We start from the raw sequence: 27,903 nt of genomic DNA on the forward strand, positions 1-27,903 counted from the left end.
AGCAGCTGTATCCTGTCCTTCCATGTGGCCATCCACAGAGGACAGTCACACTGAAGACACACTTCAGAGATGACTTCAATTCGGAGACCTGAAAGGAGAGAGGTGTTTGCCAAGGTTTCTGGGCTTATACATGGGCCTGTGCCTTGCATGTGAGCATCTTCCTGTAACTATTGGGGCATCCTTATATCCTCTCCTCTGGTTTCCCTGGGAGATTTTACTTGTCTATCTAGACCGGGCTTCTCTCACTGCTATGCCCCACTTGGGCCGATGTTTAACATTCCAGAGAGAGTTCCAAATGGGGAGGCCTTTAGGGACTCTGGTCCGAGCCCCCCAGGTGGTGCCTGGGACCAGTGAGCATCATGGCCTTGCTGAGTTCATCTGCCTAGTTACATCACAGAGCCGAGATGCTCTGCCTGGCAGCCCTATCCCATGGGTATCTTGTTACCGTGAGATCCCCGAGCCGGCAGACAGGAAAGCAGCCGAGGTGAAGACCCAGGCGACACCTTTGCCGTGAGTAATCCATACAATCAGTTATCCCCAGTCAGGCGGAGCAATGGACAAACCCTTCACTGTGGTGTTACTGGTACCACTACCTCAAGCACCTCGCAGGACGGGGCATCCCTTCCAAATTGTATTTTGCTCAGTCCAGTGTTACAAATTAACTTTCCCAGCACCTTCAGATGAGCCCAAGGGAGGAGGTGGTGTGAGAGCAGATACTTGATCACCAGGAATGCATGCTGTGTGTATGTGTGTGTGTGTGTGTGTGTGTCTCCTCAGAGACACAGAGCCTTGTGCTGAGCATGCTGTGTGCTAGGGCACAGCAAACATCTGAGAATCAGACCTGGGCCCTGCTGGGAAAGGCATTTCAGGGGCGGGCACAGCATGTGCAAAGGCACAGAGGCTTAAAGCATACAGCCCAGTTCAGGGGACAGCAAGAAGTTCCGGAGTACACAGAGCAAAGAGGGGGTAGCAAGGGGACCAGTTCATGGAGGAATACCCCACTGGCCTAGTTGGTCGTTTATTCATTCATTAAAACACGGGCCTTTAGAAGTCTTGTATTTTTTAAATTAATTTTATTCATGCTCAATACCGTCATAAGCTTTAATTAAAATATGACAGTGATCACTAAGTCCCTTGCCCAACCCCGTTCCCAGCCACCCTCCCCAGAGGTAACCAGTACTGTCAGATTCTCACGTTTTCTTCTAAGCTATTTTTCAAAAACCAACAGCAGCATTCTCCATGCTGCAGGTGCTCACCCTGCTCTCTACACCTCATGGACCTTGGAGGTGACTCAGCACATGATGGGCTTCCTCCTTCTTGACACCGGTGGGAGTTCCTCGGTGGTGCCCTGGCTGAGCATCTAGAGTTTAGAGACCTCTCATACCACCCTCATGTTGGAGTGGAAAAGACCAGAGGCCCAGGAAAGATGGGGACACACCCCCAGTTCTCCCAGCTGTCCAGTGACTGAGCCAGGACTGAAACACAAGTCGTCTGCCCTCACATCTACCCAGGGCCACCCAGGCCCACTTCCCCGTCTCGGTGGTCCTTATTTATCAGACCGTCGGTTGGAAAAGGCCAGGGGTGAGGCTGCTGTCTGAGGTCATCATTATACCACCACCTTTTGAGGTGTGGTTCCAGACTTCCACAGTGACCTTCAGCTGTGCTCCCTCCCTTCCCCCTTCCTCATCCTCCTCCTTCCCACCTTTGCCACAGCAGCCCACTCTTTAGCCTCTGTCCCATCCCTAGCTCAGCAGCTGGTCACTATGACAACGGGGGCCTTCCATCCCAAAGTGGCCTTCCAGGTATTTTATTTTGAGCCCCAATTAAGCAGGGCAGGCTGCTGGCTGGGAGCAGCACAGGGAAGTGTGTTTTATGGCCTGTGAGAGAGCCCAGGTGCTATTTATAGCTCCTTAATCGGTGTTGCTAAATGGAGTCTTAATGCAAGTCCCCTGGCAACTGCGCACTCTCATCACGGAGAGCCTCCTCCCGCAGCCTCTCTCCCTCCATCTGGTGGCCCCTCCTCCTGTTCACCAGCTGTCAGCAGGCTGCCTGGCCCTCCTGACCTCCTCCTGACACAGGCAGGCCCCTTGCAGTCCCGCCTTTGAGGATATTTGGTCCACAGCTGTCACTCCCATCAGGAACCTGGAGTCCTTGGGCAGCTGTTTGTCTCAGGCCTGGGATTCTGTGCTCAACCTCCTCCCTCCTTTCCCTAGCCTCTCCATCAATGCCAGGGTGGGGTGAGAGACACGTATGACTCAATATGTCAGTAAACATCTCCAAAATACTTTCATGAATGGCTCATGGGTTAGCTAGGAGTTTCAGTTATTTAAACAGAGCAAGGTAACTATCCCCCCACCCCCACCCCCACCCCCTGCCTGTCCATCCTTACAGCTGGGGAATTCAGGCCGAGCACAGGAGAGGGAATCAACAAGTGTTACTGCCTGGCACTGTCTTGGAGCTTTACGTGTGCCACCTTATTCAGTCTTCACTTGTTTTAGAGAGAAGAAGTCTGTATCAGTCAGGATGGGCCAGGTCTTGCTGCAGTAAGAGACAAGCCCCAAGTCATAGTGACTTCAAACAACCAAGATTTGTCTTTGCCTTTGGTATGTGCTGTCACTGGTCCCCCAGAGGCTCTGTTATGCAAGGTTTGTGTCCTCACTTCAGGTCCAGGGCAGAAGGAGCAGACCCTAATGGATAAAAGAAGGCAGCAGTGCACAGACCAGCCGCCAAAGCTTCCTTTTGGAAGTGACACACAGCACTTCTGCCAAAGCAAGACTCATGGCCATACCTGACTTCAGTGAGTGGGGAAGGTAAAGGTGATCCTGTGTCTGGAGGGTGAGAGCTGGAATACTTGAGAATATTCCTAACAACCACCACAGAAACCTAGGGTCCCAAATGAAGTGATTTGACAGATCCCACAGCTGCTAAGTGGCAGATCAGGGACTCAAACACTCAGCCTGTTTCTCCCAGCAATCTGTGCTCTTTCCCTGTGTTTAGACATGGGCTCTCCAGTCAGACTTGCAGCTTGAATCCTTTCTCCAGTAGCCACCAGATGTATCACCCTCGCCAGGCAAGCTGCTCCACCTCTTAGAGCCTCTTCTCCATCAAGTGAAGTTGCCAGCCCAGGACTGTACTAAAAAACAAAACTCTATTCCTAAGTTTGGGGCAAACTCTTTAGGCAGCCAGATCAACCTGAACTAGTGTGAGGCTATTGATAGTCATCTCTTCTTTCCCTCAGTGTGAATATTCATAGGTTTCACTGTACAAACATCAACATACATGATTGCAGGCACTGCTCCAGACCCCTGGGATGTTAGGCAATGTGTGGCATATGCAACCTAATTACCAAACTCTGGAAGTCTATGAATTCCCAAACAGTCTGCCCTGGGGTTTTTGGATAAGGGCCCCCCAGTCTGTCCCACCTCCCTCAAGGGGCTACAGTGAGGATGAAGAGAACTGATGTGTCAGACGTTCTGAGCACTGGCCCAGCACATAGTAAGTATGCAGTCATTGTTACTTACTTTGTGTCCCTTGATTAGACTGAGGTAGGAAAGAGGTGCCACAGGAGCTGAAACCAAAGCAAGAAAACAGGGGGCTGCTCTAGTCGGCACATGATTGAAATCAGCACATCTCCTTGGTTCCTCGGTGTTCTGTCCCAGTCAACAGAGGTTCTTTAGGACCTCATAAATCCTTGAGTGTGTTTTGGAAATACTTCACTCTGGCAGCACGTAGGAAGTTTGTGCAGGTCCTCAGGAAATACAACATGCTTTATAAATCTAAGGTATTGTTCTTACATGTAAATTGGGAGAGAGTCTGAGGTTTTTGTCTTATCCCTCACTTCTCGGTATCATACTCAGAATTGTGGAATTTGCAAGAAGGTTCCAAACCCTACTCCTCTAAAGTCTCCAAGGTCTCACCTTTAGGTTGGAAACTGGGACCCCGTCCTCCAAGCAGCTTCCCTTCCATCTGCTAAATAAACTGGGGTTCTCCATAAAATGTCATCTGGCAAAGAGGTTCTGCTGCTTTGGCAAACAGACCTGCCCTTCCCCTTCACACAGGCTGAGAACTGTCCCTGTATGTGGCCCTTAAACCTGGGTTAAGACTGCCTAGGTTGGAATGCCAACTCACTAGCTGTATGACCTTGGCCAGTTAAGACCCCCTGTAACTCACTTTTCTCATCTGTAAAGGAAGACATTGATAGTGAGAATTAAATAAGTTAAATTATGAAAGTTCTTAAAACAGTGCCTGGTGCAGTAAACACACCAGAAATGCTGGCTGTTATTATATGTGTTATTATGTTATTAATATCACAGTGAGTTCATGGCAGAGCTGGAACCTGTGTCTTCTGTCTCTCCAAGAATCTTACTCAACTAAAGTCATGTATTTGAAAATAGGTGGTAAGGATATGGAGAAATTGTTGGTGAGAGTGTATAGTGATGCAGCTGCTATGGACAAGTCTGTCAGTTCCTCAAAAAATTAAACATGGAATCGACATGACCTAGCAATTATACTCCTAGGGGTATCCACAAGAGAAACAAAGACAGACTCTCAAATACTTATTATACATGAATATTCACAGAAGCACTAATCACAATAGCCAAAATATGGTGAATGCGCCCCAGAATGTCCATCAGTAGATGAATGGATCAGCAAAATGAGGGTGTATCAATACATTGGAATAGTGGAGTTACCTTTGTGGCTCAGTGGTTAATGAACCCGACTGGGATCCATGAGGAGGTGGGTTCGATCCCTGGCCTCACTCAATGGGTTAAGGATCCAACCTTGCCGCAAGCTGTGGTCTAGGACTTAGACACAGCTCAGATCCCACATTGTTGTGGCTGTGGCGTAGGCCAGCAGTTGCAGCTTTGATTTAACCCCTAGCCTGGGAACCTCCATATGCTGCAAGTGGAGCCCTAAAAAGAAAGAAAAATACTACCAAATTTGATTTAGCCATTAAAAGGAGCAAAATTCTGATACATGCTACGATGTAGATAAACCTTAAAGATGTTGTGCTGAGTAAAGAAAGCCAGGTCCAAAGGTCACATCATATTTACATGGAGTATCTGGAATAGATCAGTTCATAGAGATGGAAAGCAGATTAATGGTTGCCGGGGCTGGAGGAAGAAGGAATGGAAAGGAACTGCCTGATGAATATAAGGTTTCTTCTGGGGGTGATGAGAATGGTTTAGAACTTGATAGAGATGGTTGTACAACATTGTGAGTGTACTAAATACCACTGAATTACGTATTTTAAAATGGTTCCTTTTATGTTATGGAAACTTCAATTTAAAAATAACTTCAGTGCAGGAAAGTTGTCACCAGACTTCGGTCAACAGGGCAATTATGTGCAGGCAGGAAATATCCAAGGGGTGAACTTAGTCATTCTGGGCACAGCACCAGGGAAGTACCCTTTACCCCCAGGGCCCCCGGGAAGCTGTGCGCTTCTCAAATTGAGGGCTTCTGACCTATTTCTGACTCCACAGCGCCAGCCTGGCACATAGCGGATCCTCAAGAAGCATGGGGCTCGAGCAGGTAACCAACAAAAACATGGTGAATGCACATCAGCTCTGCCCTTCCCTTGGCCTCTGTGCAATACTATGCCCCAGCTCAGCCTCCATGCTTTTCCTCACTGCAGAATGACATGGCACGTGCAGCTGTGCCTGCATTCACTGTGTCGGCCCAGTGACATGAGTGCATTTAAGCCCCATTTGGCTAGGCCAGGCTGGGTCCAGAGGCAGGGCTCTGCAGAGGGCAGCTGCTGCTTGCCTTAGGTTACTATTACTGTTATTTAAATTGGGAAATAAATCTTTCCTCAGCTTTATTGAGATACACTTGACGTATAACCTAGTGTAAGTTTACGGGGCACAGCATGTTGCTCTGATACACCTGTTTTTTGGTCTTTTGTCTTTTTCAGGGCCGCACGTGCAGCATATGGAGGTTCCCAGGCTAGGGGTCTAATCAGAGCTACAGCTGCTGGCCTACACCGCAGCCACAGCAACACCAGATCCAAGCCGTTTCTGTGACCTACACCACAGCTCACAGCAATGCCCGATCCTTAACCCACTGAGGGAGGCCAGGGATCGAACCCGAAACCTATGATTCCTAGTCAGATTTATTTCCATTGCGCCATGATAGGAACTCCTCTGATAAACCTAGGTCCTGCAAAATGATTACCACCGTGCCATCAGCTAAAACTCCCATCACCTCCCATGATTACCATCTCTTATTTGGGGTGAGAACATTTGAAGGTGTCTGATTATATGGAAAAATAGATATCACGATAGGCATTTCATACAGAAATGTTTTGGGCATTGAGGGGTGTCATGTGGGGACCACAGAGTCTGGAACCATGGCTCTGCCTTTCCTGGGAAGTCACTAGCTCTCTCTCTGCTGAGCCTCCTCATCTCTAAGGTGGGGCAGACACGGTGCCTCAGGCCTGGGAGGACTGGCCCAGCTCCCCAAGGCCTAATGCTTGCCAGCACCTGGCCAGGGTGCTTGCCTTAGGTTACTGTTATTGTTATTTAACTCTCTTTTCCATAGTGGTGGCGGTACTCTTACCAAATCTCTGTGGGGTCTCTGCGGTGCCCTCGACTCCCAGCGTTCTCGTTCTCACCGCGCGCACACCAGCCTGGTGACCACACAGAGAACTGGGTGGGAAGAGCGAGTGGGTGTGTCTGGGGCCTTCAGGCAAGTGAAGGTCTGCCCAACCCAGACTCTCAGAATCCACGCAGAGACCAGAGAGAAAATGGGCTTTGGTGAAGGTCTGTTTTTTACCTGTAGTTGTGGATGTTATGGCTGTGGAAGGGCAGGGAATGCCATGGAATTTGTGGGACTGTGATTGGAGCTGACCCTCCTGCAGTTCGTGGGGGATGGGCTGCCCCCTGGTGGGGTGGCAGGTTCTGACCTCCCATCGCAGTAGTAGATAAGCTTCCTTCTGCAGTAGTGGAGACACTGTCAGCTCAGGGCTATGTCTGGGTCTGAAAATGCTTTGTTTGGACATACTAAATTAAAGTCACTCAGACATGTCACCTAAAAATCTGGATTCCTGGCTTTTTGGAAGGGCAGGGAATCTGGTAACAGGAGCCCCCGTTGCTGTTTAGAGCTGAAGTTGGGGCTGAGCCGTGCTCCCTTGTGTGTGTCTCTGGTGTCTGTGGGCCTCACTACTCCCCCCATCATACTGACTGCTTCCATCTTCTCTGAGACAGTAACAGGGTTCCAGCCTGGCCTCTAGGTATTGGAGTTCTCAGCCTCTGGTCTGAAACCCAAACATACCTGTGATACTAGAAGTGCTTTTCATTCATGCACCGGTGATTAGCTTTTTTAAGTCACCTGGAGTTCCCTTGTGGCTCAGCAGGTTAAGGACCTGTGTTGTCACCATGGTGGCTCGGGTTCCTTTCTGTGGCAGAGGTTCGATCCCTGGCCCGAAAACTTCCACATGCCACAGGTGCAACCAAAAAAAAAAAAAAAAAAGTCTCCTAAAAACAAAAAAATCATTTGCCTTGAAACTGTAAGTGTAAATAGAGCAATTGTTTCTATATTTGCCAGCTATTATTCTGTATCAGGGCTCTTTACACACTGAAAATATTTATTTGCAGACCTCATCATTTACTACTTCTTAGTAGACACAGCTTTCCTTTTCCAGAGCTAACCCATAAATACGGGGTTCCTCTTGAGTCTAATTGGATCTTTTGACTAAGGGAGGGTGCAGCCAGGGTGAAAAAACTCGGCACACTCCATCCAAGAATTCAGTTTACTCATCAGTTTTTACTTAGCTTAAGAAAAACAAGCTTCCACCATCCTCCTCTGGGCCTGTTTCTGAGCTCACCCTGGGAAAGGGCAAATAAACACAATAAATCCATTAGAAGACCTTCATATTAAACCCCTGGGGCTGGGGCTATTTAGCAAGAGGCTAAAGTGATACCATTTCCCAAGTGGAAGGAACTTGTCCTGACCTTGGCAATTTGCTAGAAAACAGAAGTCAACTGTGCCTATTGGCCTAAGTGGGGGGCACAGCCCCAGGACTGTTTCGGGAAGGATGGTTCTGGTGGTTGGGCCTGGAGGGGAGAAGACCCCCCTCAGCCAGGCTGCACCTGCTTCTTTCTCCTCTCCAAGGTCTTCAGGTCAAACCCCAGGCAGAGCCACGTAGATCGGACAACCCATTAGTAACCGTCCCCGCTAGGCAGGGTCCTTCCTCTGGGCCACCTCACGGCTTACCTGCCAGCCAGGGCTGGGCTTTATTGGGTCAGGGGCCCACCTCCGGTCCATCTGGGGACCCCTGAAGCACAGACAGCAATCTAGCACCACCATATGGAGCTGGGTGAGGTCCAGGGCACATGGGCATGACACTGAGCAACAGAATCCATAGGGCTGGATTTCCTTTGCAGTGACTCTCATTCCTCCGCCCCCAGCTGAGCTTGGCAACAGAATGTACTGCCAGCCACACTGTCCAAATTCCAGTCCCATTTTCGCCACATACTTGTGGTTTTAGGAGAGTTACTTCATGTCTCTGTGCCTTGGTTTCCTCAGTCTGTAAGTGGGCTTTCATAATAGCAGCTACCTCACTGGGTCATAGTGAGGAGTAAGTAGAGCAGGACGTAAAGTGCCTAGAATGTCTCGCAATGTAGGCAGTGCTAGCAAGTCCTTGCTGTGACTCTTCACATTATTACTAGCTCTTTTGCCAAAAAAATCCAGCCAGAGAGCCCAGGAAGAGCACCAAGGTGGACCTTGAAAATCTATCCACACTCATGGGTGTCTTCCTGCTTCTGCTTCTGATGAAAAGATTGGAAGGAACATCCCCCAAAGTAGAGGAGGCCTATGCATGGGGTTGGCATTGGGGCCCCATGAGCCTGGGTCGGGATCCTGTTCCCTGTCGCACTGGCTGTGCTAGCCTGCTCAGCCTGTCAGAATTATCTGTGGTTGTCAATGTGGAGGCGCATCCTCCCCCCGCCCCCGAAGGGTGTTCTGTCCTCAGCTCAACGCATGCCTGCCTCTTTTTTTTTTTTTTTTTTTTTCACTTTGTCCTAAAGGACTAACTGCTCTGAAGACAGTAATAGCTGTCATTTGATGATGTCCTCATGGGCCAGGACTTACCCTGGGCCCCACCCCCTTCTCATCCTCCCCCTGTAGGTGTTGTCCCATTCTGCAGCTGCCTGCGTCTTCTCACCCCTTTCCAGTGATGCCTTACCCCAGCTGTGCTAAGTCCTCAGCAGGCAAGAGCATTATTAGCCATTAACTAGAATTGAACTATAAATCCATCTTCTAGCCAAGCTCTTGTTTGAGCCAGATTGAAGCCAACTCATAACTTCTCTCGTTTTTGTTTTCCTTCTCTTTTTTTGTTTTTGTTTTTGTTTTTTTTTGTTTGTTTGTTTGTTTTTGTTTTTAACTGAACTTCTGATACACAGAAATGGATTAAACCTAACCTTTAGTGGTAATGTGCTGTCATAATTGGTCCCATGCACAGCTCTCTTTCATTCTGCTTTGTTGATTCCTGTATTTATTTGCTTCTAATTTAATGCCACTGTGAATCCATCATCCAAGCTAATGAGTAGAACACTGACAACTGGGCACCTCTGTGCCTCCCTGATCCATCCTTGCCAACCCCACTCCTCTGCCTCAAGACAAACCACTCCTCTGAACTTAGTATTTACTGTCCCTTGTAGATTTTTCACATATAGTATGTGTCTAAATAATGCCTTGTTTAGTTTTAGTTCTCAGACTTTCTAGTTCGCCTCTTCCTTTCCCAGTATTGTTACTATGGTTTTAAGTAAGTCCTGGCCTCTGGTCAGCAAGTCCTACTGTCCACACTCCTCCATACTCCTTCTTTAGAAGGGGACACAGCCTGAGGAATGGGGGTCCCATCCTTGAGGGCCCCACCTTGCCCTGGATGGGATCTCTGAAGGACCGTATTCCCCACTTTGGTCTTCCCATGTTGGATGTGCCTTTTTCAGTATCTGTAGGGGCAGCCAGGTTGTTACCATGGCTGCAGCAGCAGAGGAAACCCGTAGGAACGTTGGGATGATCCGTGGTACTGGCATCTGCCAGCCAGAGACCCCCACCCGCACCCCTGCCCCGAGGCCCTCTCCATGTGACCAGGGCCTCTCCTCGTCCAGAACCAGGGTGTCCAGCCATCATGCAGCTCCCTGGGGCGGGCTTCAAATTGAAAACAGTCAGATTTTCTGGGAAGTTCTTCAGCTGAGTCAGGAGTGTCCCTCCAGCAGCCAGAGGAACTGGCTCCGAGTGCTGCTAATTCTGTCTGCCTGCAGGAGCCTTGCTGGAGGCTTTCTTTGGCCAATTTAGGGCAGTATGCAAGGGCTCCTTTTTTGTTTGTTTGTTTTTGTTTTTTTAGAGCCACACCTGCAGCATATGGAAGTTCCCAGGCTAGGGGTTGAATCGAAGCAGCTGCTGACCACAGCAACAGCCACGTGGAATCCAAGCCACATCTGTGACCTACCACAACTCATGGCAACGCTGGATCCTTACCCACTGAACAAGGCCAGGGATCAAATCCTCATCCTCATGGATACTAGTCGAATTCATTACCACTTAGCCACAAGAACTCCAAGGGCTCCTTTTAAAATTCATCCCCTGCACCAGAAGAGCTGGACCATAGTTCGCTTTGTAGAGATGACGGCTCCTTGCCTCTGCTTCCCCTCTCCCAAACACCAGCCTGCCTGTTCCCACTGACCCAGCACCCACGATGCCCAGAGCAGAGCTGTGGGACTGGGCAGTGAGGGCAAGAGCCAGTCCCTACCTGTGGGTGCCCAGTCTATGGGGGCAGAGTTGGCGTCACCACAACGTCACGTGAGGTACAGGATGTCACATGGTGTGGGTTCATCCCCCAGACTCTCCCAGTCACCCCATGGGCACTTGCCTAAGATACTTAGGGTATAGCCTCCCTTCCCAGTGAGGTACTTAGGGCACTAACTTTTTTTTTTTTTAACAGACTAGATTTTCTCCAATAATTGATTATTGTGCCCTCAAAGTATCTTATGGGACACTGTGAACTTTTCCTAGTATTACACAAAAGAGATTTCTTTGAACAAGTCTTGGAGGTATTCCTTCAGAGCCAACAGGCAGCCTCCTCACCCTCAGTAGAACTAACTCTTACTCATACTGTAAAAATTCTCTTAGCCTCCTCCAAGAAGTCGTCCAGGCCACCTCCCAGCTGGATTTGGTACCCCTCCTCCTGGCTCCCACAGATCCCCCTACAATTCCTTTTCTTAAGCACAGACCCCTCTGAGCTGGACCATTTATTTCAGTCTCCCAGTCCTGTCTGTAATCCTGTGAACCTCTGTGTCCTCAGGTCCCTACATTGCAAAGCACATTTGTAAGTAAGTGTGATGAAAATGCACATGTGTGATGAGCATCAGTTGGACAAGACTTTATCCTTAGAGTCCACAAAATGCTATTAGAACTCTGTATCCCCGCAAACCCTTCTTGAGAAGCCTGTAACTAAATCAGTGATGTTTGTCATGCCTTGATCTCCCCATCTGCAGAATGAGCCAATGAAGACATCTTGTGTGGTTCAAGTTTGCTGCTGAAACAGACTGGCCTTGGTCTCATAAGAGGGTGGAGGCTGAGCTAGGAGCTCCCTCCAGAGCAGCTCCTCATACCTCAGCCAGGCTCACAGAGGCCGGGCCAGTGATGAGACCATCTTCTCTCTCCCCACTCCTTCCCCACCCAGGCACACAGAAGTTTCTCCAGGCTGCATCTGCTTGGAGGTGGAGAAGGCCCAAAGGAGGCCAAGGCCAACCCCCCTCAGCCCACCCCAAGGAGGGCCTGTGTCACCTAGTGCCTTCCTGGAGCCATTCATTAGCCCCTCACAACTGAGAGAGGGCAACAGCTAACAGGCCCCTAGCTTTGGCAGGACCAGGCATGGCTGCAAGGTGAGCAGACAGCCCTATCACGGTCTTGGCCAGCGGGGCAGAGAGTGCCCATGAATGGAAGGCCCTTAGAGAGGGGATCCAGGTCGCCAGATCTCTCAGTTTTTTGACAGGGCTGATGGGAACCTGTGGCTAAGATGAACCTCACTCGGCAAAGCTGACTGTGGCCTCTGAGCAGCCAGCCTTGCCTTTGAAATCCCAGTGGGTTATAACCAGCCAGGTCCCTGGACCTGGCTCAACACCACCTCCTCCAGGAAGCCCACCTGGCCGTGCCAGCAGTTTGGGAGCCATGGCCCTGGAGTTCCAAGGCTCATCTGCCATGCATCCTGGCATTGCCACTCACTTTTTCTTGTGCAATGAAGCCCAATTTGATTGGGAAGTGGAAGTCAGTGTCCTTCCACTGCCAAGATTAAATGTGACTTCTGTTTTACCACGCACCAGCTAATGGAAAGGACCCCCAGCCTTCTTGCCAAGCTACTTGCTGCACTGGTAGAAGCTGAGGCTTGGAGGAGGATGGTGAGGCTGCTTTGCCAGATGGTGTCCGAGGCCGGCCAGAGCCCAGGGCTGCCAGCTGCTCAGATGCTTCCCACTGAGCTGTGAAGGCGGGGTCGGGAGGAGAGGCTCTGAAGTGGAACTGAACACAGATGACCTGAACCCAAGAGGCTTTTTGTTCCCAGTTCACTGTCCAGCCCCCAACTGCAACCCCAACCATAACCCCAGCCACAGCCACTCCCAGCCACCCCTTCCTGCCTGCCCCTGTCCCCTTTGCTGGGTGAGGAGGGAGGCAAAGAAAAGGAATGCTGATGGGCTGAGCAAAGAGAGGGCTCTGTGGCCCAGAGGTTTCTGTGAGAGGAAGGAATGGTCACGAGGGGTGGCCGATCCATTGGTCACTGGGGTTCTAGAAGGGGCATTTAGGGGTTATGCTGAGGTCCGTGATGTGGCCTGGGGAGTGGGTAGCTGTGGTCCTCCATGGCACGGACCTGAGGATGAGAGACAGTCTAGAACAAGGCATCTGAGTGATGAGAAGGGTGTGCCTGTGGAAGATTCTGTCATCAGGGGGTGGCAGGTGTGGATGGAGAGGGGACCAGGGAGGCCAGCCAGAGCCCTGACGAACAAGGGGGCAGAGGTCAGCAGATGACAGCAGCGAGGAACAGGAGAGGGCCAGGCCAAGTGATAGGAACCATGGAAGAGCTGAGGCTTCCCACAGCAGATGGAGGCTGCAGAGCTTTGTAAATGGCAGAAAGAGCAAGGGGTCCTGCCCACCTCCTGGCCCTTGGATGCAAACAGCCCCCAGGGAGGGTGGAAGGGCAGTGGTGTCCTGGGATAGGATGCTGGGTTCAGTTAGGGTGGGAGGTGGAGGGAGCTCTCGGAAGAGGAATTGGGGTGGAGTTTTCCGTAGGGAGCAGCAGTTCCATAAGGCACAATGGGAGATCTGAGGGTGGGGAAGCTGAGGGCAAGGTCAGGGGTAAGAATTGCAACACAGAACTTCGCAGGCAAAGGCACTTTAGAGTCATGACAGCCAGAGACTGGAGGCTCTTCCAAGTGTCACAATCTAATGGGTCTTCCTATCACTCATTCTACCTTCCTCTGCCTCTGTGTTCCGTTTACTCTCTCCTTTTCCTGGAAGCTTGTGCCATCCTCTTCTTGGATTCCCTTTTCATTTTGCTGGAATACCTCCTTAAGTAACTTTCAGGCTAAGTGGATAGAGGCTCTTCCTTTAGAGCCACTGAACACATCTCCAGCAGCATCACTCCCCTTTGCCTGGGAACATCACAGAGTCTTTAGGTGAGAATATTTCGCTGGCCACACTTTCTGTCAAGTACTGGGTCAGGGAGCTGGTGGGCGAGTCAGCCCCTCTGACACTTCACCCAAGTGGAAGTCTCTTCCTGTCCCTACCACCCACCATGGCCACCTCTGCTGTGGAGAAGAGCTTTTGCTCCCTTCAGCTTCTCTGTTGGACACCACCATAGACCAGGGAGCCTCCCCAAGGCTGCCCACTCATTCAGAGAGCAGGCTAGGGCCTCAGCTGGGCCAGAGAGCCCAGTTGTTGGGCTCATAGATGGTTAGGGGATCATCTGGATGCTTACTCCACTCCCACCTGCCCTGTGTTGCCAGAGCATGCGACTTCTTGGGGGGCTCTTTTGCTGAGAGCCATGTTCACCCCTAGCCTATGGGGCTGCCAGTTCTCTGCTTGATTTCTCCACCAGCTTGTCCCACCTGCTTTCTGTCTTCCTGGAATATACCCTAAGGTCCAGGTGGCTGACACACCAGCATTGTTGTCAATTCCTCCATACACGAACACACACCCACGTGCATGTCTGTCTTTTCAGGGAGCTGCTGGGTGGGAGAGGCACATGCATGTGGGCCCAGGCTGCCCCCTGGAGCACAGCCACGCACCTTGCATAATGTAGGGCCACATTGCTGTGGAGCCTTCCTCCACACGTGAAGTGACTGGATCACCTTCTATCCCAGAGGAAACCAGGGCCCCGCCTGGGCTGTAGGGACCACCTATGCCCATGACACTTGTTGGCATGGAGTTTGCCTGAAGGTGCTGTTTGTGTCCTGGCTATAGTCACAAGACTTCTTCCTGAGGAAACAACTTGCTGAGAGAAAACTCCAGATTCCAAGGGCCTTCTAGATATGAGCTGAGGTCTCTGTGGGCCATGATAGTGCCACTTGGTACCAGGATGCCATATTTTAGAAGTGAGCAGCTAATGCCACATTTGTCCATTTGTGTAGTTCGCTAAGTGGACTGACACTTGACAGGTGCAGACCCAGAGGGTGGAGGAGCCCCAGCATTGGGGAGGAGGTGACACTTGATTTGGATCCTGAAAGAGGAAGCAGGTTTCTGGCAGGCAGTACAGGAAAGGGCGCTCTCACTGAAGGAATAGCATGAAGGGAGGCCCAGAGGCATGCAGGCAATTCTCTGAGTCTTTGGACACCAAAAGCGTAGTCTGCAGAAAGTGACTGGTACGGTATCTGGCATGTCCAGTGTGTGTGCGCGCCTGCCCACATGTGTGTCTTCTTCTTTCTTTTCTCTAAAACAAAGTGTCTGCTTAAGTTCAGATTTCAGGGCTGTCACTCAAAGCTTCCCCCATTTGCTGACCATTGTCTGAAACTATTGCAAAAAATTTCACCTCTTGACCTTAAAGTGATGATCTTTTTTTCCCCCAAAATATGAAGGCAGGAATGGGGTTAGGGTGATACTTATGTCTTAACATCTCTCCACTGTCAGCAGAGGAGACTTCAAGGGGCCCAGAGAAGCAGCTTTCAGGCACCAAGTGCCTAGATCTCCACTGGTTCCATTGCAGGCATAGACCATCCAAACCAGAGCAGCTAACTATCCCATTTTATTGACAGCAAAACAGAGCCCCTGGGAAGTCTCGTGGCTTACTCTGGGCCATGCAGGAGGTGAGTGGTGGAGAATTATGGGAAATTCAGCTCACTTTGGAAATGACTACCATATGAGATTTTTAGCACAGGACCAAACATCCAGCTCCAGCTCCAATAAGTCATCAAGAGCAGAGCATCGTTGTCAATTAGGATGATGTACCAGGGCAGTTTTAGGACCACAATAAGTAAATTATTACTATTTTTAAAGATACCTCTTGGGCTGATGTCCTGAAATAAGACATACTATAGAGAGAACACCCTTGAGGCCAGGGGCATGTTGTATCATATCATTGTCACAAGGCCCGCATGGAGGAGCTGCTACCCCCATTTTACAAATGAGAAAATGTGGCTCTGGGAAGGTGAGCCAGCTGTCTGGCCCATTGGTGGTGGCAGCAAGAGCTGAGATTCCAAGCCAGTCCTTTGCCCCCATTCTGCCTGTTGGGGCAAGTAGGAAGATGCCTGGCTTGTCTCACATCCACACCCATCCACAAGGGAGCCAAGGCATTCCTAACTCAGTCAGTGACTTTTTTTTTAATGTAAACTTGTTTTTGAAGTATAACATATATGCTGAAAGTGTTCAAGTCTCACGTGATTAACTTAACGATTTTTACAAGCAGAACTCAAATCAAGGAGCAGAACAATACCCACCCCCCAAGCACTGTCCTGCCCAGTGTCACCACCACCCTAACTTCATCATCCTGTTTTTGAATTCTGTGCAGATGAAGTTACACAGAATGTTTTCTTTCACTTAAAATTATGTTTGGGTGATTCATCCATGTGTTTGGCGTGTAATTGTGGTTCTTTCATTCTCATGGCTGTTTAGTATTCTACTATATGAAGAGACACAGTTTATGTGTGCATTCCAGTGTTGGTGGACAGAATTCTTGTTTCCGGTTTTGTGCATCTCTAAGCATCCATGTACATGCATTTTGGTGACCATGTGTACACCAGGGGGAGGCGGGGCCATAAGTTCAGCCTTAGTGGATGCTTCCAGTTTTCCAAAGTGGTTATGCCATTTTTCACACCCACTGGAAACTACATGTGGGTTCCAGTTGCTCCGCAGCCTCATCAGCACTTGCTACTGTCTTATTTTCATTTTAGCCACTCTTCGTTGGCATATAGCAGAGTCACATTATGATGTAAGTTTGCACTTTTCTGATGATTCTTCAAGTTGAGCACTTTTTCATACATTTATTGGTTATTTGGATATTCACTTTTGAGAACAGGGATTCCTTTCTAAGTTCATCTTTGTTGGAAAGTATTCTCAGAATGGCTCCCATATTGAAGGATACTGTGTTTCTCTTCCCACTTGGGTGATCATTTCTAAGCCCTGACATTTGTCAGTTCTGAGAAGGGTTTCAAAGCTAAAAGAGAATAAGAAAGAGGAGCTGAGTGTTGGCCCAGGCCACTCTGGCCCCCTCAGAACTCTGGAAGTTCCACAGCCATGGCAAGAACTTTCTCTGTGCACTTTGGGGTTGCTTGTAAAGTCATCAGTTGAAGTTCCCTCATAAATTAGGAGAGATGGTTTATATTTCACATTTAGAGCTAAAGCCATGCTCTGAACTCCAGCCCCATCTTCTCACATCCTTTGGAGTTTGGGCTCAGGATTGATTTGAGTGTAGAGGAATGAAGAGAAACAGAGCTCTTTCCTTCTCTTCAGCTCCTAACTGGGCATTGAACACACAGGGAATTGAGTTTGCTGACCAGACTTGGCATTTGGTGTATCTGAGTACCTACTGTGTGCCTGGAGCTTGAAAGTGATTACAAAAGCTCTCAGTCTCTGGTAATGGTTATCAAACATTAACAGCTCAACATTTTCCTGAGGCGAAATGAAAGCCCATCTCTCTTCACTCAGAAAAGAAACTGCTGGTCTCCCAGCAGACCTCACCTCATTAACAATCCTGCCCTAGCTGATCCTCACAAAGGGTGACCAGACAAATGCCTGGATGGGGAGGAGATAGATAGAAGTACCATATGTCAAAAGCCTAGCATGTGCTGGTTCGCTGTGCCCAGTGCTTTATACTTTCTAACTCATTTGACCCTCACCAGGAGCCTCTTGTAAATTACAACCTGGGCTGTTCTCAGGGGGGTTACAGGAGAGTGGGGAGCTAAGACAGAAATGTTGCCAGGTAAGAACAATTTATTTCAATAGCTTAAAACAGCTATAGGAGACACGCCCCCAAAGAAGCAAGTTAATTCATTCACTCAACAGCCAGTTTTTTGGGCTTGTCCCCCTGTGAGGGCCCAAAGATAGATGAGTTCATAGATGAGTCAGGCTCATGTCTTTTAGTAAGTCCATAGTCTCCTTATAACCATTCATTGTGAAATGAACAAAATCAAAAATCCTTGCTACTTTTGGGTTCAGTTTCCAGGGCTCAAGCACCCATGCATGTTCTGCCAATATGTGGACTGAGTGGGGACCATCGCTTCCGGAGTGCCTGCTATCCTTGATGCCCAGAGTGAGGCGCTGTGCACCTGTCATTTCCTTTAATTTCTCCAGAAACCTGGGGATTGTTGCTCCATCTTCAGAAAAAGAAACAAGCACTTAGAGTACCCTTCACAAAGGCACAGACTTATAGTCAGCAGCACTGGAGCTTGAAATCAGGGACTCCAAATTCCTGCTGATCCCCACGGGGGGATGTGCCAGAGGAGGGGCGGGGATCTGATGGCCCCAAAGACTGTGACAGTGGGAATGTCGCTGGTAGGGTCCACACTGAAATGGGTGGGTGTGTAAGCAAAAAAAGACATCTTGGTGACAGGGCAGCCCATTTAGGTAGCAGGAGAGATGGGCACTGGTGAGCTGAAAAGCGATGGAAGCTAGAATAAGAGCCTGTGGACTGTGTGAGCCAGGGAGACAGGTGACCTTCGCCTTCCCGTAACACTTTAAAGCGATCTTCCATTATTGCAAGGTATTTAAGGGAGGTCACGTGAAATCCCACAGATAGGCTTTTGGGCTGTGTGATTCTGGACAAGCCTCTTCACTTCTGAGCCTCAGTTTCCTTTTCTCTAAAATAAATGTCATCTAAAAATGAGATAAACCTAACATAGCAAAGGGACAGAACAGATGCTCAATAAATGTGGTTAAGCTATAAGATTGTTTCCAATTTCCAGCTGCCTGGGTCCAACTCCCAGCTTTGCCATTTACCAGTTGTGTGTCCTTAGGCAAGTGACTTAGCCTTCCTGCGTTTGTTTCCTCCCCCTTAAAATGGGGATAATAATAGTAGTTGCTACCCAAGAAGTTATTGTAATGTGAGTTTGTTACATATATTCAAGTGAGTTGATACAAATAAAGAATACAGCACCTGACAATATAGTACACTTTAAATAAATAGTAGCTACAATTATGTTTCATTTTTCATGTTGCCTGGGAGGTAGGTAGCAGTTGCTCCTTAAATAAGGACTTTTAGGGTTTTTACTCCCCAACATCCACTGGCACAAGCAGCAAGCATTGGTGTTACGGCAGCTAAGAGGAGATCATGGGAACTTGCAGTGGACAGGTGTGGCCTCCAGTAATAAGATGACCAATATGGGAAGATTTGGGTTGGGAGGGAGGGAACGGGGTTCACAGAGGCATAATTTGGGGGGCTCTGCAAAACTTGGGTCAGAACCAGGTGGGGCACAGGGAGAGGAGAGCTGGTGCAGGGGTGTTGCTAGGGAGAGTTGGGGGAGAGAGGGGGCGGTTGTGGGTGTTGGTGTAGGCATGGAGAACATGTGGCCACAGACTCCGGTGAGTGATCTGCTTTCTAGGCTTGGGAAAGAGGAGCTGCCCACGCCTCCCTAGCCAAATGCAAGGGATTTTATGAGGAACAAAGAGATTACAGAGGTGAAAGTGTTTAAAGCCACCAGCGCTCCACAGATATGCCACTATGCAGCCTCGCCCCACATGAGGGAAGGCTGAGCATGCTCTTGTATGTGGCTTCCAAGTCAGGCTTTGCTGGCTGTCCTTATTAGCTCTGCAGCTCCAGTAATGATAACCTCTGTAAAATGCACTATTTGACCACCTTCCCATCCCTTCCATTCCTTTGTGATATTATTCCTGTCACAACTCTTGTGTTAGTGTTTACCACTTACAGTTTTATTGTATCTTAGCATACTCTATAGACTGCTTTCAAAATACCACTTTTTCTGTTGACCAAAAAACATGTTAAGATGCAGCCCCAGGCCTCTACTATGTTCCTGTGGACTTGGGGAAACTAGGGTTGTACAAGCTACACAAGACAACATGTGACCGGCATCACCTTCACTTCTGATACAGCTGACCAGCACCATTCCTCTCCTTCCAGACTCCCGGCCTATCCTGTTCTATGCCTCTGTGCTTATACCTGTTCTCTCTGCCTAGAACACCTTCTCCAGCCTCACATCTCATAAAACTATTCACCCTTCAAAACCCCATCAGGTATCATCCCTTTGAAGCTTTCAAACAACTCTTCCATACAGGAACTACTTGGTTTCTGTTTCTCATGCATTTAATAATCATTTCATATGTTACACTCTATTAAAATTATTCACATGTTTAAACTCCCAGACCTCAAGCCTTCCTCTACTTAAAGACTGCCTTTGGCCTAGCTTCGTTGTCTCCATATTCTTGGGGTTCAATCAGAGAGCCAGGAAGAGAATAAGAGCTTCATAAGTATGTCTATAGTAAACCTAGTGAAACCTCGGCCCTATGTCCAGCTGTTCCATGGCTTATGGTTTTTAAGTCATGAATTTTTCCAGAATTGGACATTAAAATGCATTCCTCCACTGACTAGCAAAAGAGAAGTTTGAGGGTTCAAAGCCATTTCATACAGCCCCCTTGAACCTCATCTGTTTCTGAGACAGACACCTGCAGATTCCTAAGTTGGCAGCTCTCATTTTTATCAAGACTTGCAGTGAGAAGTAGTTTTTACACTGAGACACACTGAATACCTACATCAGAGACAGCTTTCGTGGTATGATATTCACACCTTGCTGTGGGCATTGCTCTGTTTTCCTCTCCTTTCCTTTCTTTTCCTTTTTGCCTCCCTCCCTCTCTTACTTTTTTTTTTTTTGTCCTTCGTCTTTTGTCTATTTAGGGCCACACCCATGGCATATGGGCATATGGAGGTTCCCAGGCTAGGGGTCTAATGGGAGCTGTAGCCTCCAGCCTACACCACAGCCACAACAACACAGGATCCAAGCTGCCTCTGTGACCTACACCACAGCCCACGGCAACACCGGATCCTTAACCCACTGAGCAAGGCCAGGGATCGAATCTGCGTCCTCATGGATACTAGTCAGATTCGTTTCCACTGAGCCACAATGGGAACTCCTTTCTTTTCTTTTTTTAATTGCTGGTCACCTCCCAGTGAATTGATTCCATGATTCTTTTGTCTAATGGGTTGCATCCTACAATTTGAAAAACACTGCTCTGAGCCTTCAGCTAATATAACCAGAGAAGGCTTCTCAGAGGAGCCGGGGCAGCTCAGAAGGCTGGTGGGCTGGTGGTGTGCAGTGGGTGTGTGGGGTGAGAGATTTAAGGAATAAAGGGAAGAGACTCTAACCCACTTCCCTCTCCTTGCAGCTGAGCCTCTGCCATTGATGGACCTGTGCCGGAGATCCATCCGCCTGGCCCTGGGCCGCCAGCGCCTTCAGGACATCGGCTCCCTGCCTCTGCCTCAATCTCTCAAAAACTATCTGCAGTACCAGTGATCTGGGGGCTGAGGGGCAGCAGGGGGCACCCTCAGCCCTGGGTCATCATTTCCCGGTCACACAGGGCTCCCTCCTCGCCCTGGTTCCCCAGGACATTCAGATTCAGTGCTTTGAAAGGCCAGGATGTCTTCCCAACTTTGAAAACGGAAGGTCTGTTGCCAACCGATTTGCTGCCTTGGGAGCAGCCCTCTCAAGTCAGACACCTCCTCGGAAGCCGCGATGACCCTGGAGCCTGTGTCGGGCGGAGATCCTGCCCGCTGCCAGGCAGGACACAGCGGCCACCAGTATTGATCTGAGAGCCTGTTTCCCTATTCAAGAGAATGAATAAAACATTGGGGCAGGAGACTGTATTGTGAGCCCCAGTGCAGTCAGGGCCAGGGGAAAATGGGCCAGCTGCGGCAGGAGATTGCCTCTGAATAATGAATGGTGAAAGCAGCTTGAAGCTGGCGCCCCTCTGGCCCCCCCGCCTCCCCCGGGGCCAGGGCAGCAGGATTCTGTGCCCCTTTGGAGGACTGATACCCAGGAATGCCCAGCTGCGGAACTGGCAAGCGGCAAAGCGGTATTGAGGACCCCCCCCCCCAGCTTACCTCTGAACCCTTGTTTACTTCCCCTCATGCGCCCTCCTTCCCCACCCACACACCCGGTCTCTGGATGCCCCCGGCACCCACCTCTATTCAGGGAAGAGTCTGACGATTTCACCCAGGGACAGAGTGTATCCTTTATTATTATTATTGTTTTAAGTAGCATCGAATTTTAAAAGAGGAGTGTGGTGAGGGCAGTACGTAGTCCAAAGGTGCTAATGGGGCAGTTGGGGGCCTGGTGACACCCATGGGGGTGATGTCTTCTGCCTGGGGAGCCTTCCTGGGGTATTGAGGGTTTCCAGGCAACCATCACTTCAGGATGCAGCCTGGCTGCCACAAAGCTTTATTTGAGCGAATTATTTTTTCACTTTAGGAGACTTGTTCGGGTTTGTTTCTGTTTCACTTGCCCACATGCGCGCGTGCATGTGTGTGTGTGTGCGTGTGTGTGTGTGTGTGTGTGTGTGTGTGTGTGTGTGTGAGTGATGTGCCATTTTTTAGCTTGGGGCCGTGGGGGTGGCCTTGTAACTGGACGGGTGGGTGTGGGGCATTTACTCCCTCTGCCTCAGCCTGTCCTCCTCCAGGAACGACGATGCTGCTGCTGCTGCTGCTGCTGCTGCTGCTGCCGCCGCCGCCACTACCGCTGGGCATCTCCTATGTCTCCAATGCTCTCTGCCCAGACTGATTTTTAACTGGAAACTGTCACAGCAGTGGGATACCAGAGCCCCAGACAGCACTGTCTCCTGCCACTTTAATGTGAATTTGACTGACAAATGAGGAGCGTTTCTAGTAAAGTTTGTTGTTCATCCTTCAGCTGTTTGTTCACTGCTCTTTGGGGAGGGGCTGGGAGGGCATCTCCTGTCAGCCTGGCTGCCACACCCTCAGGGGGCAGGACTGTGCGTCTCTCCCCAGGCACTTCCTGTCTCTTCTGTCTCATTGTCCTCACATGAGCACAGACTAGTATTTTACAAAGGCCTGCCTTAGCAGAATGAGCCTGTGGCCTGGGATCATGCAAAGCTAGCCGCCATGGTGGAAAAACAAGCCAAATTCCTGCTGCCAGGACTGTGATGTCCACGGGGTGGCTCTGCACAGGGCAGAGGGTCCAGCAGGGTAAATCCTAAGGGACAACAGTTTCAAAGTGACCCAGAGATGGAGCTGGGGAGTTCTTGTTGTGGTTCAGTGGTAAGGAACCCCACTAGTATCTATGAGGATGCAGGTTCGATCCCTGCCCTCTTTCAGTGGGTTAAGGATCCAGTGTTGCTGTGAGCTGTGGTGTAGGTCACAGACGTGGCTCAGATTCCACATGGCTGTAGCTGTGGTGTAGGCTGGCAACTAGTTCCTAGCCTGGGAACTTCCATTTGCTGCAGGTGTGGCCTTAAATAGCGGACATGGTAGCGGGGCTAGATGCGGCTTTGGAAGCACATGTCATCACCAAGGAGCAGTACAAATTGCTGAAGGGTGAGTGTGTGGCTCAGCCAGGCTCAGAGCTGGAAGCAGGTCAGAAGCCAGTTCAGGCCAGGATCTAGGTCAGGACTAGTGCGGTATCCAATTAGCAGTCAGGCCACCAACACACACTGTACCAGCCTCTAAGGACCCAGAGCTCAAGCAGGTCCATTGCATCCCCAGTAGGGATGTTTACAGCACAGGTATGGGGGAGGATAGGGCCTGAAGGGAGGGCTTCCTGGAGGGAGAGGCTCTGTCCACACCTGCTGTTTAAGGGAAGCCAGCATTGGTGAGGACAGACCAAAAGAACCAGATGTGCTGCACCTGCACACACAGCCGTGTCCTCTAGCACTCAGACCTCTGAGCTGAGCTCAGCTTCAGGCAGGCTTTGTGGTTGGGTTGTGGAAGGCAGCTTCCCGCCCAGGCAGGACCTCAGGCTTCAGGGTCAGGAGGTTTGGATATGAGTCCCAGCTTTATATATGCTGTGATTTTTGCTAAGTTGTCTCCTCCTATACACAAGGTAGCAGCTGGCCCAGGTGACCAGTGAATGTGGACCCTTCATCTCTGAACTCAGCAGGTCCCAGTTTCAGCATCAGCTTTCCAGCTTGGCCCCATCCACCTTGCTTGTGCAGTTTCCTTCCCGCAGCAGTGCCCTCCTGGTCCTTACTGCACCTGCTCCAGGACAGGCTTCAATCCCCCCTTATCCAGGAAGCCCTCCCTCTTCCTCCCTCAAACTCTACCCTCTCTGAGAGTCAGCTCATTGCCTCCTGGGCTGAAGATGCCTCTCCTGGCCCCTCACCCCTCACCCAAGCACTTGGACCCCCCTCTCTGCCTGTGGCCTATCTGCTCAGCAGGCTCTGAGCCTTCGGATGGTGGGGCCCGAACCTATTCCTTCCCACATAGCCCTGGGACCAGACACATGGACTCAGCAAAGTACTGGGTGGGGAAGGCCCCCTTTATAGCTGGGGTGCCCATGGAACCTGCAGTCCTGGGGGCAGGGAGGAATTCCTGCTGGGTCTTCCAGGGCTTCATGCCTCAGACTCCCTCGGCTGTTCTGCAGGTGTAGTCAGGTACTTGTGTGTGCCCAGCAGTGTTGGGGACATGGTCCTGCCCCGCTGGAGCTCACATTCTACCGGGGAGACAGATGACACAGAAGTAAAACCACTGTGTGATGATGTTGGAGGGAAGAGGTGAGCTGGGTGGGGGCTAGAGAGGGGGGAGCAGAGGGACCCCATTACTGAGAGCAATGGAGGAAGATCTCTGGGCAGATGACGGGTTCTGAGAAAACAAGAGGGAGCCAAACAAGGGAAATGAAAGGGGAGTGGGTGATGGGGCCTCAGTGGCAGGGTTGCCCTGTGGCAGACCCATGATGCCCAAAGTGTCTTGTGATCTGAGCTGAGGTCACCAGCCCCTGCACTGCACTCTGCCCTGGACTCTCACTTTGTCTGCTTGTGTGTATATGACATGCATCTGGGGTTCACACACACACACACAATTCCTGGGCACCTCTTAACCATCATAACCCAGCCCCAGGCCCTCCCAGCCCAGCGTGTTTTCTGAGGTTCCCCGACAGAGGCACCTGAAGAAACAGTCCTGCTAATTGCTTTTTAATTGTCTGCAAAAAGAGCATGTGACGGGCCCAGTTGCCTGCAGATCTAAGTCCCCATGCTTTACCCCATCTCACATTCTCACTTTGTCTTGCCCTTTCTCCTCATCACTCAGGCCAGGAACCGGCTACTTTCAGGGGCTGTCTTTCACCAAAAAACAAAGATTTCCTCACTGCATGATAGTATAGCCAAAGTGGCGTCAAGTAGCAAGTAGCACAGTTACATGGCGGTTGATTTGTGCCAGGACAATTCCCAGGACCTAGCTCCCAGCTGCAGCCTCTGCACTGGAGACATGTCTGTGCCTCAGCAACCAGGAGACTCTGTGGCTTTACTGCCCCCCGTCCCTGGCAAGGAGTAGAAATCTCCACTTGTAATCCAAAATACCAGCAGCTGCGTTGCCCTTCCTTCTAGTTCTGGGAGCCTGGGTCCCATCCCTGTCTGCAGATGTGTTTTATCGACCTACTTAGAGTGTGTGTGTATGTGTGTGTGTTTTAATAAAATTGAGCCCAACTCAGAAAATCAAGTAATTGAACAAAAAAAATCCAGATTTCTGACTTCTCTTGGAAATGAGGGAGATGTGGTAAGACCAGGCCCACATTCCTTGATGGTGGTGATAGCCAAGATTGAGTAGGAACCTCCTCTTGAGAAGAGGCCTCTGTTCTGTGTCCACCCCTCCCAGGGCACCTCCGGGCCTCTCACTGCCAACCTCCCTCCTGACTTTGGAATATTGCATGTGCCCAGCAACTGACATCCAAGGACCTCGCAGACCCCAGAGGTGACCTGTGTGTCCCTGTTAGATGTGATTCTTGAGGATGAGGACAACAATTCTTGGGTCCTCCTTTTAATGAGCTGAGTGATATATGATTGGACAAGCCTGGCTGCACCTTAGAATCCCTTGAGGAACTTTGTAAAAAAAATTCCAGGGCCCAGGTCATCCCACAAACCAATTAACTCAGGAGCTCTGGGGGTGGGGCCCCAGCCTTGGTAGTTTTTAAAGCTCTCTAGTGATTTCAATGTGCAGCCAGGTTGGAGCCCTCCCCTGCCCGTGAAGTGCTTCATTACATCATCTCAGTGAGGACACGGTTGATGTTAGTGAGAACGCACAGTCGTCCCTCAGTATCCACACGAACTGGCTCCAGGTTGCCCTGGGGGTACCAACCTCCTTGGATGCTCAAGTTCCTTATGGTGCAAAATGGCTTGGTGCCCTGAGCCCTCTTTATCCATGGGTTCCACATGTGTGATTTAACCAATGGCGGATCCACCTGATTGGTTGAATCTGAGAATTCTTAACTCATGAATACGAAGGGCCAACTTATACCATAGGCTAGAGGAAGCTGCCTCAGCCCACCCAGAACTCTCAGAGAAGGGAAGTTTTCAGCAGCACTTGTTACCAACATGATTAAGTGCAAAGCCGCCCGGCATCCCTCCCATCACTCTTCTTTTACTGATGCTGACCTGGTTGCTCTCCAAAACCAAGAGGAAGGACCAGGGACCTCTGCTCTGATGCTGCATGATTCATGAGGAATTGATTCCAGCCCCACCCACCCTCTGTCCTGTGAAGCCCCAAGTGTGTAAAGAATTTCCCAGAGACCATTGTCATGATCCATCAGAATAACTGTAGACTAAGTATGGAACAGACTGAAGATGGTTTGGTTTTGGATAGAAGAATTTGAGATATTGAGATAGGCTTTGAGAATGGTTTGGTTCTGAATATTTCCCAACTTCGCTTCCTTAAGCAAGATGACACATTTGGTGAATTAATAATGATGACCCTTCATGGGTTTGGGGAGTAAGTAAGCCCATGACAAGCCAGCTCTGGCTCGGTGGCAGTGTCCTCACCTGCTTTGTCTACCCAACAAATCAGGCTCTTTTCCTATGCAGAGCCCTGGTATTGGTTGAGTGCTCAGCCCTTCAGCCAGTGAGGGTGGATCAGGGTAAATAATTTCCTTTCCTCCAACCAGCACAGAGACCTCAGTTACACTGTCCCTGTGCTTGAGGGTTTTTTCATCCAGGGGATTTAATATGCTAATGAGTTGCTGCACAGGGATGGCACTTAAAGGAAAGAGTTGCCTTTCAGTCATCACTTTGTGTCAACAAGTGGCTCTGTGCCAGGCCCAAGGGCTCTGTCATTCCTGCGGCCCAGCAGGGGGACTGACAGACAAACTGGTGGATGCAAAGCCTAGTGTGAGCAACGGGCCCAGAGGAGAGAAGGCCCAGCAGAGGCAATGTGTGGAGTCGGGAAAAGGCCCAGAGGTGATAGGAAAGGCCCAGGGGAGGCAGGACGAGTCACGTTGGGACAGGACGCAGAGCTTCAGGATAAGGACATGAAGCCGCATTCAGGAATAAGGGCTCGAAGTGAGTTAGAGTTCCAGGACACAGTCACACACTCAAAAGGAAGGCAGAGAAGAGCTACAAAGGGGCTACACTCAGAGGTGTGGGCAGGGCTCAGGAAACCAACCACAGAGAGTGAAGCCCGGGGTTCACATCGGTGGGAAGGAACGTTTGTTACATCCCTACGTCTGAAGCACTAAGAGAAGGGAGCTGTAATTGGAATTGTGTAAGAGAGTCACCAAAAAGGAGCTACCTATGGCCTTAGATGGAGGGACACAGCCTGTGCCAACCACAGTCTGACAAGGAGCAAGCCAGGGCTTCAATACCCTGCCCATCTCTAGTCCCGCCTCCCATCTCCATCAGTGCCTCCCCATTGGTTAAAATCCCAGGGAGCATAGCAGGCAAGGGGGGAACCTGGTTGGTGATATCCACAGAGGCCCTACAGAGCAGGACAGAGAAGGAAGGATGTGGATCGTGGGTATCAAGAGGACATTCCTTAGACTTTATCTGATAGATCTGCAAAGTTCTTTTTTCAAACAAAATCACAGAGATTTAAAACCAGTGAAATAGATAAAAGATTATTTATTCCAAATATGTGTCTTGGGGTGCTTTTGAAGCCCACCCCAGTGCCTCTCCCATCTGAACCTCAGATTCTAAATAGCTGAAGCATCTCCAAGGAGCCTTAGGTTACCATCAAAATTATATTCTTCCAAAGTATACCCCAACTGGGTAACAAGAAGCTGCAGGTGCAGGCTTGGAATTAGTTTTTTTTTTTTTAATGCTGTTTCAGGAGCCACAGCAGCAGGCTTGAAGCAGGAATGATGAGGCTTAATTTGTGTTTCTGTACAGCCTTCCTGAAGGTTTATAGAAGGGGGCTTAACAAGCAGACAGAAGTAGCGGTGGAGAAATCAAGGGAAGGGCTCTTGGTCCCAAAGACAGAAGGAAGGCCTGGATGAAGTCTGTCACCTTTGGAGTTCCCGTCATGGCTCAGTGGTTAAT

The 27,903-nt window shown here is 49.9% G+C and overlaps 1 protein-coding gene across 1 annotated transcript in view; it reads left to right on the forward strand.

Annotated features, from left to right (window-relative positions):
* SPSB4 (splA/ryanodine receptor domain and SOCS box containing 4) overlaps window positions 1–21,953 on the forward strand; it is a 60,636-nt gene extending 38,683 nt beyond the window's left edge. Inside the window, exon 4 of the mRNA XM_047752193.1 lies at window positions 20,818–21,953. Coding sequence (XP_047608149.1) covers window positions 20,818–20,945 — 128 coding nt within the window. The 3' untranslated portion in view covers window positions 20,946–21,953. The remainder of the gene's footprint in view (window positions 1–20,817) is intronic.
* The last annotated feature ends 5,950 nt before the right edge of the window (window positions 21,954–27,903 follow it).

Source organism: Phacochoerus africanus, chromosome 1 (genome assembly GCF_016906955.1).
Source record: "Phacochoerus africanus isolate WHEZ1 chromosome 1, ROS_Pafr_v1, whole genome shotgun sequence".
In the NCBI taxonomy this organism is placed as follows: domain Eukaryota; kingdom Metazoa; phylum Chordata; class Mammalia; order Artiodactyla; family Suidae; genus Phacochoerus; species Phacochoerus africanus.